The sequence below is a fragment of the Myotis nattereri genome, assembly GCF_964212035.1.
Source record: "Myotis nattereri genome assembly, chromosome: 10".
NCBI classification, from domain to species: Eukaryota; Metazoa; Chordata; class Mammalia; order Chiroptera; family Vespertilionidae; genus Myotis; species Myotis nattereri.
In genome coordinates, this window is record NC_138085.1 from 61,364,820 (window position 1) to 61,377,837 (window position 13,018).

At 32.9% G+C, this 13,018-nt stretch overlaps 1 protein-coding gene and 1 pseudogene across 2 annotated transcripts in view; both read left to right on the forward strand.

The window, feature by feature from the left end:
• Window positions 1-13,018, forward strand: part of LOC308525747 (ferritin light chain-like) — a 1,112,779-nt pseudogene that overhangs the window by 350,499 nt on the left and 749,262 nt on the right. The window lies entirely within an intron of this gene.
• LRPPRC (leucine rich pentatricopeptide repeat containing) overlaps window positions 1-13,018 on the forward strand; it is a 92,910-nt gene that overhangs the window by 12,188 nt on the left and 67,704 nt on the right. The window contains exons 2-11 of the mRNA XM_081100610.1: window positions 1,365-1,564; window positions 3,027-3,149; window positions 5,983-6,104; window positions 6,209-6,267; window positions 6,907-6,993; window positions 7,581-7,707; window positions 8,002-8,146; window positions 8,471-8,616; window positions 8,851-8,956; window positions 9,038-9,145. Coding sequence (XP_080956736.1) covers window positions 1,365-1,564; window positions 3,027-3,149; window positions 5,983-6,104; window positions 6,209-6,267; window positions 6,907-6,993; window positions 7,581-7,707; window positions 8,002-8,146; window positions 8,471-8,616; window positions 8,851-8,956; window positions 9,038-9,145 — 1,223 coding nt within the window. The remainder of the gene's footprint in view (window positions 1-1,364; window positions 1,565-3,026; window positions 3,150-5,982; window positions 6,105-6,208; window positions 6,268-6,906; window positions 6,994-7,580; window positions 7,708-8,001; window positions 8,147-8,470; window positions 8,617-8,850; window positions 8,957-9,037; window positions 9,146-13,018) is intronic.

Consider the following 13,018-nt stretch of genomic DNA (forward strand, 5'->3'; position numbering starts at 1 on the left):
CATCATTTAGTAGCAACTGATCTAATAGCCGGATAAATGGCCAGAGAAAACCTTTGAAAATAAGGAATGAATATGTAGGAGTGTATCTTTTGTGGTTTTTAGGTAATAATCTAGCATTTAATTTTGCTCACTTAACAGACTAATCAATGAGGCACTTTTGCGCATTTAACAGATTTTAATCAACTAAATGTGACATTGACTTGTTTAGTTAGTATCCTGATTTTTTCCATTTTATTTTCACTTCATTATATTTATTTGCTTAGGTGGAATCATTAATAATTAGAATGGTTGTGATTTGTCCCAGATCATAGTGGTAACATTTCTAGTCTAGTATCAAGTGCTGCCTCTGTGTTTTATATAACCTTGTGATGAAACTACTGGTTTAGCTTTCTTTAATGTAACATCACATACTTAATCACTCAATTTGTAATTGGTTTTCCAGGTTAATGATGTAGGGTAGGAAATCAAGAGTTTAATAAAACTTATTACTATATAAATATTTATCTTGGTAATTGTGGTAAAAATATACACATGCCAAACGTGTTTATAATCCTGAAGGCATGCTTGGATTAATAAGTATTCTTATATTATACTAGAGGCCCGTTGCACAAAGAGATTCGTGCAATAGGCCTTCCCTTCTCCTGGCTGTGGGCACTGGTTTTCCTCCGGCACCTGGGACCCAGGCCTTTGCTCTGGTCGGAGCCTTAAGTCGTCACGGCTCCACTCTGCCGCTTCGTGCCTTGTATGCAAATTAACCGCCATCTTTGTTGGGTTAATTTCCATACTCTCCTGATTGGCTGGTGAGCATAGTGGAGGGACGGTCAATTTACATGTTTGTCTATTATTGGGTAAGATTTGGTTAACATGCTTAGTGTATACAATATAGTTGTTGGTACTTACTGGCTGCTATTGGAAAATTTAAAGTATTTTGGAATACATATATAAATCTCTGAATTAGAAATTTTGTATTAATGATATTCAAATGCAGAGAAAGTTTAAATTCAATTCAAAGATGATGGTTTCCTTCACACATAGAATTATTTTTAAGTTTGATATTTGAAATCAGGTACACACCATATTGTCTTAGTTTGAAATAATTCCATCTGGAACCTTATCAATACACTCAAATAATTAGTCAAGATATTTACTTTGCATATAATTTGTATGTGTGTCTGATTTTATTTAAAGCAAAAGTCAAACTTTCTTTCCTACCAGTTTATACTTCTCTGAGCAAAATGCTATTGCGCTATGAATTTATGTATTTGGTAACTAATAAAATAGTTTTGTATAAATTTTGCTCAAAAAGATGACCAATATGGGTAGTAGTTGACTTAATTTATTATTAATTGTGTTTCATTTTATAGAGGACTACTGAGCCAAGCCAGGCTGTATGCCATTGCTGCTGAAAAAAAGAATTATCTTCAAGAGGAGTCTGCTGCTTCTCAAAGAAGGAGTGCCAGTCAGTTTGATTGGGCTCTCATGAGACTAGATAATTCTGTCCGAAGAACTGGCCGCATCCCAAAGTCACTTCTACAAAAAGTCTTCGATAATACCTGTCACTCAGGTATTTCAAACTTTTCTGTTTAAAAAGTTGGACTTTTTAAAAATATATTTTATTTATTTTTTTACAGAGAGGAAGGGAGAGGGAGAGTTAGAAACATCGATCAGCCGCCTCCCGCACACCCCCTACTGGGGACGTGCCCGCAGCCAAGGTACATGCCCTTCACCAGAACCGAACCCAGGACCCTTGAGTCCGCAGGCCGACGCTCTATCCACTGAGCCAAACTGGTCAGGACTACAGAGTTGGACTTTTAATAAGTACTTGTTTGTGGGCAAGCTCTTTGATACTTTTAATTTTATTTGTTATTTCTAGTGATCGTGATTTTATTTTATTTGTTATCTTTCTGTCTTTCCAACTCATCAGGGAAAACTTTTGAGTAACTAAGACATTTTGTTTCAGGTTTTTTTTTTTCAAAATCAAATCAAAATTGCCCTTTTGCTTTTCACAGTTTATAAAAGAGTCACTTTTGTTTGCTGTTGTCTCCGAACACCTACAAGGTTTTTCATGCTAGGTGCTATGCTCTTATGATGCACCTTTCTTTTATTTTTTTTTAAATATATTTTATTGATTTTTTACAGAGAGGAAGGGAGAGAGATAGAGAGTTAGAAACATCGATGAGAGAGAAACATCGATCAGCTGCCTCCTGCACATCTCCTACTGGGGATGTGCCCGCAACCCAGGTACATGCCCTTGACCGGAATCGAACCTGGGACCCTTCAGTCCGCAGGCCAACGCTCTATCCACTGAGCCAAACCGGTTTCGGCCATTTTCTCGTTTTTGATTTATTCAGAATTGCACAACTATCACTACAATTTCAGAACATTTCTATCACCCCAAAAAGAAATCTTCATACCCCCATCAGCTCCCAAACCTTCCGATCTCTTCCACTCGTAGGAAACCACTAGTGTACTCTCTGTTCATATAGATACTGTATGTTATTCTGGATACTTTATATAAATGGAATCAAACAATTAGTGATTTGTTTTTGTTTTAAAGTCAGCTTTCAGGGACATTTTGATAAAGGACATGGATAAAGGGAGAAGAAAGTTGATATTATTTTGTAACTACTTATAAACCTAAAATTGATATCCATGGGTTTTAATTGTACTGCTTTGTGTTATTTCATAAGATACTGAAAAACTTAGCCTTTGAATTGCAGTAAGCACTGCTTATAAATTAGGTTCCTTGTATTTTTGTATTCTATAGTCTTTCAAATTACAGATTCATAACCTTAGCTGCCTTAAGAAAGCAGACTAATTTTTAAAAACTTAGAACATTTAGTAACATTGTAAATTATACTTGTGGATTAGGATAGGATTTTTCAAATTTACAGGTAGTCTCTTTAATATTATCTGTAGGGAGGCAAGAGAGTTTTGAATATTTTTAAATTTCAGTTTAAGATTTGACATTTATCTATATGATATTGGTACTATGTTAAATGTTATCCATTGATCTTTTTTCATAGGCTGCCCAGGTGGTAATCATGCCTTGCTTCTGCTGCGCAGCTGTGGTTCTCTCCTGCCTGAACTAAAGCTCTCAGAGAGGACAGAATTAGCTCATAGGATATGGGACAAACTTCAGGAATTGGGTATGATTATTTGAATATGTGATGTGTATAAAAAGGTGCAGAAAGTTTTTTCCTTTAGTTAAAAAATAAATTTCTTTAAATAAACTCTATAATTTAATTTTATACAAGGGCTACTTGATTCATAAATTTTTTACAATATGATTTATTCAGTGAGTTCTAGTGACATCTAGGGGCATTAAGAATAAAATAAATTTTCATCTCAAGTATTACTTTTATGGTAAGCTAAAAAGCAAAATAAAATTAAAAAGGACTTTGGTCTGTCAAAGTTATAAATGCACATACCATTTCACTAAGCAGTTCCATTTGTTTGAATTTAGTGACAGTTATACTCTCATTTACAGAAGGATATTCTTCATTGTAGTTTATTTGTAATAGTAAGAAATTTGAACCAATTTTAATGTCCCTCAGTATGGGATTGATTAAATAAATTATGGAGTGTCCATAAAATGGAATATTGTGCAACTGTTAAATAAGGAGTTCTTCATATATGAATGTGAGGTGTTTTTCAAAATATAATAAAGAATTAAGGTGCAGAACAGTATACTATGCTACCATTTTGAAGAAAAATGTTTATATGTTTATGTGCATACAAAACAGTTTAAACTTTGAGCTGTGAACATAGCACCTATTTCAAAAAAAAATAACTTAAAAGACCATTTGATAAAATCCAATGTTCATTCCTGATGTAAAAAAAAATTTAAAGAATAGATGGGTGTTTCTTTAACATGTTAAAGTCTAAAGCCAACAACTAATAAATACCATGTATAATGGCAATGAAATAAGATGTGAAACAATACTGTAAATTATTGTTTTTTAGGTGATGTGCTTGTTTGCCTGTAAAATTCCAGAAAATTAACTTACAATAAAATAGTTGAAAATATTAAATGGTCATGAATCCATAACTTTTCATAGTTAGAAACTAAAATAGATAAAAGTATTCAAGTGTAGTCACAAATATATAAAATACCTAGGAATATCCTTTACGTGATGTGTAGCACTTACATAAACTATAGAATAAAGACAGAGCTTCCCCTGAGAGATTTGAATTCATCTAGAATTAATTTTGATGACAGGTTGATTTTTTAAGTTTTTAAAAGTGGATATGAAATAAATATATTTCAGAATGGAAAAGAGTTTTCTAAGTGTAAATACAACAGAAAAGTGAAGATAAAGAATTGACCATAAAAACTAGAAATATCTATATGTCAATAAGTTACATGCTTTATAAAAAACACATTGAACTGGGAGAAATATTCGTGAAAAAAGTTATGTGCTAAAATACACATTACATAGTCATAATGTTAACACCTCAATAGAAAGATAGACGCATTTTCTAGTATAATTGTTCACAAACATGCCTTTCCTCTATATCCTGTTTGTGAGTGGAATCCACAACATCTTTTGTTTTCCTCTTTGCTAGGACCATCATGCTTTCTTTGTGCATATTACATTTAATAAAAAAATAAGTGTTTAGTTACTATATGGTAACCTTGTTGCATAATCAGAAAGCAGATACTGAATTGCACATGGTTTTGTTTAAGACCCTTAACCACCATAGAGTACTATAGTGGTTAAGAGATTGCATTCTCAAGGCAGAACACCTATGTTCAAATTTATGATCACTCACTAACCATGTGGCTTTGGACAAGTAAAAGTCAGTTTTCTTCATCTGTAAGACGGGGATGATGATAATGCTTGCCTCAAAGCTATTGTGAAGAGTAACTGAGCCTTTATAAGCAGAGAATTTAGCACAGTGCCTGAAACATAATAAAGCACTTTACATGTCTGTGTGTTAAGATAAAAAATAAATATTGCCCTGGCTGGTGAGGCTCAGTTAGTTGTTTGGGCGTCATCCCGAGCACCGCCAGGTTGTGGGTTCGATTCCCAGTCAGGGCACGTACCCAGATTTTGGGCTCAATAGAGCCTCAGTCCCTGGTATTGGGCGTACAGGAGATCGATGTTTGCTCTCACATTGATGTTTCTCTCTCTCCCTCCCCCACTCCCTTTCTCTCTCTCTTAAAAAAAATCAATATAAAATAATATTTTAAAAAATTCCCCAAATATTAATTTAACAGAATAGGTCTCTGCTCCCTTGAATCTCAAGCTGATAGCAGACATTGACCATAGGCCTATGTAGCCACAGGCAGGTGAATAAAGATATTTAATTCATGAAAATTTGGTAAAACATGTTAATACTGGATTGATCTGATCACCCTGATGTGATGAGTGGATATAGTAAGTCTGAGTGGTAACCTTAATTAATGCGGCCTTATGCAAGTTAGTTGCAGAAGGAAAACAAAGGTCATTGGAATACAGGTAATTAATAAAAGCAGAATAGAAATGGTGTTCAGCAACTGAGTATGGAGTAGAAATGGAACCTGTCAAAATCTTTGAGTAGCCTGGTTAGTAAGTAAGCAGAATTACCAGCATAGTCCTACCTGTGTAAACAGCTATGGTCACAATCTGTCCATCTCAGTGTCTGTAATGTGGCAAGGACTGCTTTATGTAGAAAGATCTTTCTGTCACTGTAAATACAGGGGAATTGTCAGCATTTTCTAACAGGGAGGGAATACTATGCTTCATAAGTAAGAGACCTCTTAATATCTGAATAGGCAGTTACTTGTAACTCTAGTAATTCAGTAATTACTGTCTTGCATGTTTAGCTTGCTCTATCAGTTCTGACAGGCTTTCTATATAAGTGGGTCTAAGTTTGCTGTGAAATACTTAAGTGATCATTTACTCTTGTTGTTTGTTAAATTTACATGTTTTAGTTGTGATAAAGAATATGATCTTAAGTGTTCTTCTAAAAATCTGATTTAAATTTCATTTGTAGGTACTGTGTATGATGTAAGTCACTATAATGCTTTACTTAAAGTCTACCTTCAAAATGAACATAAATTTTCACCAACTGACTTCTTGGCAAAAATGGAGAAAGCAAACATTCAACCAAATCGTGTAGGTAGCTGTTATTATAAATGTTTGTTGTCACATCCACTCTTCTTTTTTTCTTTACTAGGAATATTATTTAAAAAATATTAACTGGCCCAATTCATTAACAGGTGACATACCAGAGATTGATTGCTGCTTATTGTAATGTGGGAGATATTGAAGGTGCCAGGTATGGAACTCTATAAAAGTATGTATAAACAAACAAATATTTAAGTCTTGTAAACCTAGAATATTTTTCTTTTTAATAAGGGAAATTATTTCAGAAGTATTCTAATCCAGCATATGTGGTAATATGACTTCTATATACAATATAAAATTATGTAAGAGGTGAAAGTTAAGTAACAATTGTTATTTTAATTAAAAATTTAATTTATTGAAGCAGAGGTTTAAACTTGTTGAGATATAAAGCTAGCTTTACTTTAAAGGAAATGTTCTTAGCTATTTAAATTGTATTCGTTTATAAAACTTATTTGTCTCACAGGTTCATATAAAAGCAGTTGTAACATTTCTCTGCTTGTGTAAAATGTATTACTACTTTTGGATAGAGGGTTTAGGAAATAAGGGATATATGGAAATGTACAATCTTATTTTTAACTCATTGAACTTTAATAAACTTTATGCTGTTTAAAGGTTAATTAGTAGCATAGAAGAAACAATCAGATTTTTTAAAATTACTATTTTTATTTAACAAGAGTACTCCAAGACTATTGATATATTTTCAAGGAATGGGGTTTTGTGGGTACGTGTTCTAGAAAGTGTTTTTGATGTATAATTCCAAGGAGTATTTTTATTTCATTTTTTATTGCAGCAAGATTCTTGGATTTATGAAAACTAAGGATCTTCCAGTCACAGAGGCAGTATTCAGTGCCCTTGTTACAGGGCATGCAAGAGCTGGGTATGTTCAACCTAAAGTTTTGTTCTCAGGCGAGGTTTAAATTATAGAAAAATATTGCAGAAAATCTTAAACCATGTTTATCAACCTCCTCAAAAAAAAGTTTGAGCATGTGAGATAGAACCTGTACATTCAAAAAATACCTTATTTTTAAATTTATCAGTTTCACAAACATTCATTTGAAAATGTTCAGTTGTAAAAATTGGGACTGGCCAAAGGTGACTGACTGACTTTGTAAAGTTTATTAACTGATCTGCTGGTGCCCTGGAAAATATTTTTTTGGTGTGAAGAATAATGTGCTAAAAAGGTAAATTTGAGTTGTAACATATTTAGTGAAAGAGTACACATTCTTTAATGTCTGTAGTTATTATACAGTTTGGTTTTTCTTTTGTAAAAATTACCTGTAAAAATTTGGGATGTTTATGATCTTTATTTCTAAAACCTTTAACCAGTTTAATATGTATTTTCCTTTTCTGATGTTACCATGTTTTTAATTTTGATAAGTACAGGTATACATTTGAGATTGAATGATATATTACATTTGGCAGTATTATGGTAACCTGTTTTATTTTCCTTGAATTAACTTACAGAGATATGGAGAATGCAGAGAATATTCTCACAGTGATGAAAGAGACTGGAATTGAGCCTGGTCCAGACACATATCTAGCCTTATTGATTGTGTATGCTGAGAAGGGTGACATTGACCAGGTTAAGCAGGTATGACTTATTGTATAAATAAACGTACTTTAAAATAATTTTTATAAACTTACAGAAGAATATAGTTTTTATCTGTTTTTAAAGATATCTCTTGAAAGTAATAGTATTGATAGGAGAATTTCTATAGTTTGGTACCTCGGTGTTGAAGCAGAATATTTCTGTTTTATAAAGGAAGTCTCAAATCTTTAGATGATATATGTTCCTAATTAAAATTTTTGTATTTTAATATATTTAGCTTTAATTTAAAAATACTGCTTTCTGACTTACTCTTCTAATTTCTGGAACTATCTATAGACTCTGGAGAAGGTGGAGAAGTCCGATCTTTACCTTATGGACCGTGACTTATTGCAAATTATCTTTAGCTTCAGTAAAGCTGGGTATCCTCAGTATGTCTCAGAAATTTTGGACAAAATTGCATATGAAAGAAGATATATTCCAGGTAGTTTTATAAATTTTACTTTCATGATTTTTGTAATCATCTGAATTACTGCTTTTACATGATGAAAAGGGCATTCTCTAACAATAGGGGGTTTGTGATAGATGAACATAGGACTCAAAGTCAGCTTAATAAACTAAAAAACTTGAGTTAATGGATACATTGGAATGTTTTGATGTGTAAGTGTTCCATTATTATTTAGGATATTTTAAAGGATAGTATTGTGTCCTTTTGGTGTTTGTTGTTCATAAGTTTGTCTTTCATATTGGTGAAGTGTAAAAGTATTATTCAATTCAGTAACAAAAGATGTCTTTGTTTTCTTCCCAGATGCAATGAACCTTATTTTGCTTTTAGTCACTGAAAAATTGGAAGATACAGCATTGCAAGTTTTATTAGCATGTCCTTTATCAAAGGAAGATGGTCTGAATGACTTTGGCAGTTTCTTTTTACGGCACTGTGTGACTATGAATACGGTATTCTGTTCATTTTTACATTGTAGACAGTGTAATGGGTAGTGAAATAAGATTTTTTAAAAGTATAAGGACCTGTTATGAGATTAGACCAAACATAAATACTATGAAAACTTTGTTTTTGTATTGTAAGATGATGGATAAAAAGAGGATGAGAGGTTCAGACTTTGAACCCAAAAGTGTTAGAATATTTGCAGAAGATCAAAGGGAGCTGATGTGTTCTTTTTTTCCCCCTAGCCTGCAGAGAAGCTGAAAGACTACTGTAAGAAGTTAAAGGAATCCAAGCTGCATACATCTCCTTTGCAGTTCACACTGCAGTGTGCTTTACTAGCCAATAAAACTGGTACTGTATTCTCATAATTAAAACCAACAAAAATAAGTTTTTCTGGGGTAGCTTTGTAATATTTAATGGTATCTCTTTCAGATTTGGCAAAAGCTCTAATGAAGGCTCTGAAGGAAGAAGATTTTCCTATCAGAACTCATTATTTCTGGCCACTGCTAGTTGGACATCAGAAGGAGAAAAATGTTCAAGGTTAGGTCTTGCCTTTTACAGATTTATAATGGCTCAGAGATCCATGGTAGCAGTTTCTATACACATCTAATTGAATTCTTTGGGAAAGCATACTTATTCCTGAGTACGAGATCTCCTGAGAAAGTTGAGTTGATTTAAATCATAGTAAAATATCATCAGCATTTAAAAAACCAAATGGTAATGGATTTCTTTCATCTTAATAACACTAATTTTATTTATTAATTCATCTCTGATTTTGATACTCAAACTTGTGAGTATAGTTTTAAATAAATAGTTCATTATTTTTATGTTTTTCTAAAACTCTTTAGTTTTTTATTTTATATGTAAAGTTTGAAATAAGTTTGCCTCGCCTTATTGAAGATAAAGTTGTATATAATTAGGCCATTTTCTTTGTGGACCAGTCTCTTTCTCCTTAACAGAGCTGAGTTATAATAATAGGGAAGACAGAAAAACTTTCATTGCACAATGAGTGCTCATGACCTGACAGCCTGCTGATTGAAGGGCAGAAATGTTCAGTCTTTCAGGTTCTTAAGTACATTTAAGCATTTAGCATACTTTTTTCTTGTACACATGGGATATCTATAGGATATGAATAAGAATTGAACAAATATTAAATTTTAGAGTACAGTATCTAATTCTTTGGTTTGCATTATTGGTAATTCAGAAAGAGTAGTATCATAAAAAGATGCTTTTAACGGAAGTACTTCCCCCTTGGGGAAACAAAAAATGGTCTTTTTCATTTTATCTCAAAGTGTAATGTGCTTAGAATGAGATGCAGAGTTGTTAGTATGACATTGGGTGACAAACAGAATGCACAAACAACAAAAAAGTGCTTTTAGCAGACTTTCATATTGCAATTTTATTTTAAATATATAGCTGTCTTCTGGCTTAAAGGAAATAGTGAAACAAGTATTCCCTAATTGTTTCTGGCTATAAAAGTCTCAATCCTTTTTAGAAAAATCTTTGGAAAACAATATGCTAGTTGATTAACTCTTTGCATAACCTCTAATTCTGAAAGCTTGAAGAAGTAATCTTTAACCCATATTTTTGAACCACAGAAAGTTTACATCGTTCCATAAAAATGAGTGGGCATATATATAAGTAAGTATTGTCCACCTTTCCACAGATATGAAAATATTTTGGGGACTCCTGTTTAGATGTTTGTTGCTTCATCAGGTAAATTTGCTTTCCTCAGCCATAGCACTGTATCTAGTCTTGAATTGGATATCATATTTTCACACTTAGTACATACAAAAGGTAATTTTTTTCTGTACATGTAGCTCACACTAGTAGAAAAGTGGGCATTTTATCTTGAATCTCTTTTCTAAGAACCTTAGAATTTAGGTTTGTGAGGTATCTTATTGAAAGCTCAAATTATATTGATGAAGAAACTGAGAGCCACAGAGAGATTTAGTGAGTGACCTTAAGTTCCACATCTAACTGTCAGTAGTGCTGGGATTGCATGTGAGGATTTCTGCCCTCCCTACTAGACATTTGTAAATATTATGCTAAATTTATTTTATGAAAATTTTTAGCTATTGATTAAAAATTAGATACTGATTTTTGCATTAGGGGCATTTAAAAAAGTGTTACCAAGTTTTTTAATCAGTGAAGGTTTTTAAAAAAAGTAATTTGTCTTCCAGTTACAGTTGACATGCAATGTATTAGTTTCAGGTGTTTCAACATAGTGTTTAGACATTTATATATCTTACAAAGTGACCACCTTCGTGAGTACCCATCTAACACCATACATAGTTATTACCGTATTACTTTATTCCCTGCGCTCTACTTAACATCCCTATGACTTTATAACTGACAGTTCGTACTTCTTAATCTCTTCCACCTTTTTTATCCATTCCCCAACCTCCCAGAGTCAGTGAAGGTTTATCTGGAAAAATAGAAAAGCTGAGAAAGGTAACTTGAGAGTACAAGATATTGTCAATTGTTTTACAGTTTTTAAAAACTAGTTTCTCCTTTGCAGGAGATTCAGAAATATAGTAAAGTAACATATTCTACAACCTTCCTTCATGTAACAGGGAAATGGCAGTATATAATCTCTAGTTTCTTTAGTGTAAGGTAAGCAACTAACATTCTTATTACTGCAGTGAGTTTATTCTTTGTCCAGGGAAAGTCACATATAAAAGAAGAAAATAATGGCTGTAGTGATGGAGGATGTAGAGGAATGTTTCCTGTGGAATAAATAAAACCATTCAGGATAAGAAAGATATTTAGGGTCAGATCAAATTGCACCAAGAGTTTTCAACAATAGGGTGATCAAATTTTTATTGAATTCTGGAATTTTTCTGGCTGTGAATTTAGCCATGACCAGCCACTAAGACAGCCTCTTACAATGACTTCCTCGTGGTTCATCTTACTAGTATATTTCTTTGTGGCACAAATGGAAAAGTCATCACTTAGAATTTTAGCAAGTTGGCCTGAATAAGAAGAAATAACCCAGAATAACTAAGTATCTACATCTCTTGGTATATTTAGAAACTATAAAAATAAGAATATAAGAAGGGTAAAATATATGGAAGAGCCGATAAGAAAGCCTAAATGCCAGTTGAGTGAAGTGTTTGAATAGAGAGTATTTTCAAAAAGTAAGAAATTGGGTCCTAATAAAGTGAGTGCTCTGGTTAGAGTCTAAAATCACATAAATGGTCATAGTTAGTGAAAGTTGATCAGGTAAACCATTTATCTTTCCCAAAAGTTTGAACTATTTTAATTCTTTTTTTTTTTTTAATATATTTTATTGATTTTTTACAGAGAGGAAGGGAGAGAGATAGAGAGTCAGAAACATCGATGAGAGAGAAACATCGATCAGCCTCCTTCACATCCCCCACTGGGGATGTGCCCGCAACCCAGGTACATGCCCTTGGCCGGAATTGAACCTGGGACCTTTCAGTCCGCAGGCCGATGCTCTATCCACTGAGCCAAACCGGTTTCGGCTATTTTAATTCTTATAAAATTTTTGGGGTGGAAACTTTCCTCTAGAATCATAAACTTTCATATGACAATATTTGAAATTTTTTATTAGATTGTTTATTTAGTCTTAGTTTAGATTTTTTAAGTTCACAGAGCTTTGGGATCCATGTTATGATTATTTTAATCTTTTTAAAAAAGAAATATGAATTGTATTTTTTAGAGGATGTAGGTATGTCAGATCAGTCACCTTTTTTTCCTTACTGATAAATGTTTCTTCCCATCTGACTATATTATTATTTTAAACAAAATCCTCACTTGGGTCACGCCTTGAGAGAGACAGAGAGAGACACTGATGTGAGAGTGAAACATCAATCAGTTGTATACGGCCCAACTGGGGATCAAACCTGTAATCAGGGTATGTGCCTTGAGCAATAATCGAGCCTGTAACATTTTGGTATATGGGATGATGCTCCAACCAGCCTAGTGAGCTACACCAGCCAGAGCCTGACTGTATTACTGAAGTGAATATTTTTGGTATACTTCCTGAGAATGCCTGAGGTATTGACTGAACTTATCTGAGGGAGTGACTGAACCCAGATCTTATTAAACCTATTTTAGTTTCGGTTAGAAAAAATATATGTTATAAATGCTAGTAACACAGGTCGTCTGGTAAGCAGAATGTACTCTTCCTCCTGATAAACATTATTGGGAAAAAAATGAATTAAGAGAATAAAAAGTATTTGAGGTGTAGATGATTAGGTGAAGTGTTTTGTACAGAATAAAGTTATCAGTATGTTGACCATTTTCACACATTAGAAAATTATATGGTTACCTTATGCTACATTTATTCTACATAATATCTAAGGAAATTTTAAAAATTCTTAGTGTTTTAAAATGAGAAAATTAAATCATTGTTACTATTAACATTTATTTAATACTTTTAGGGTT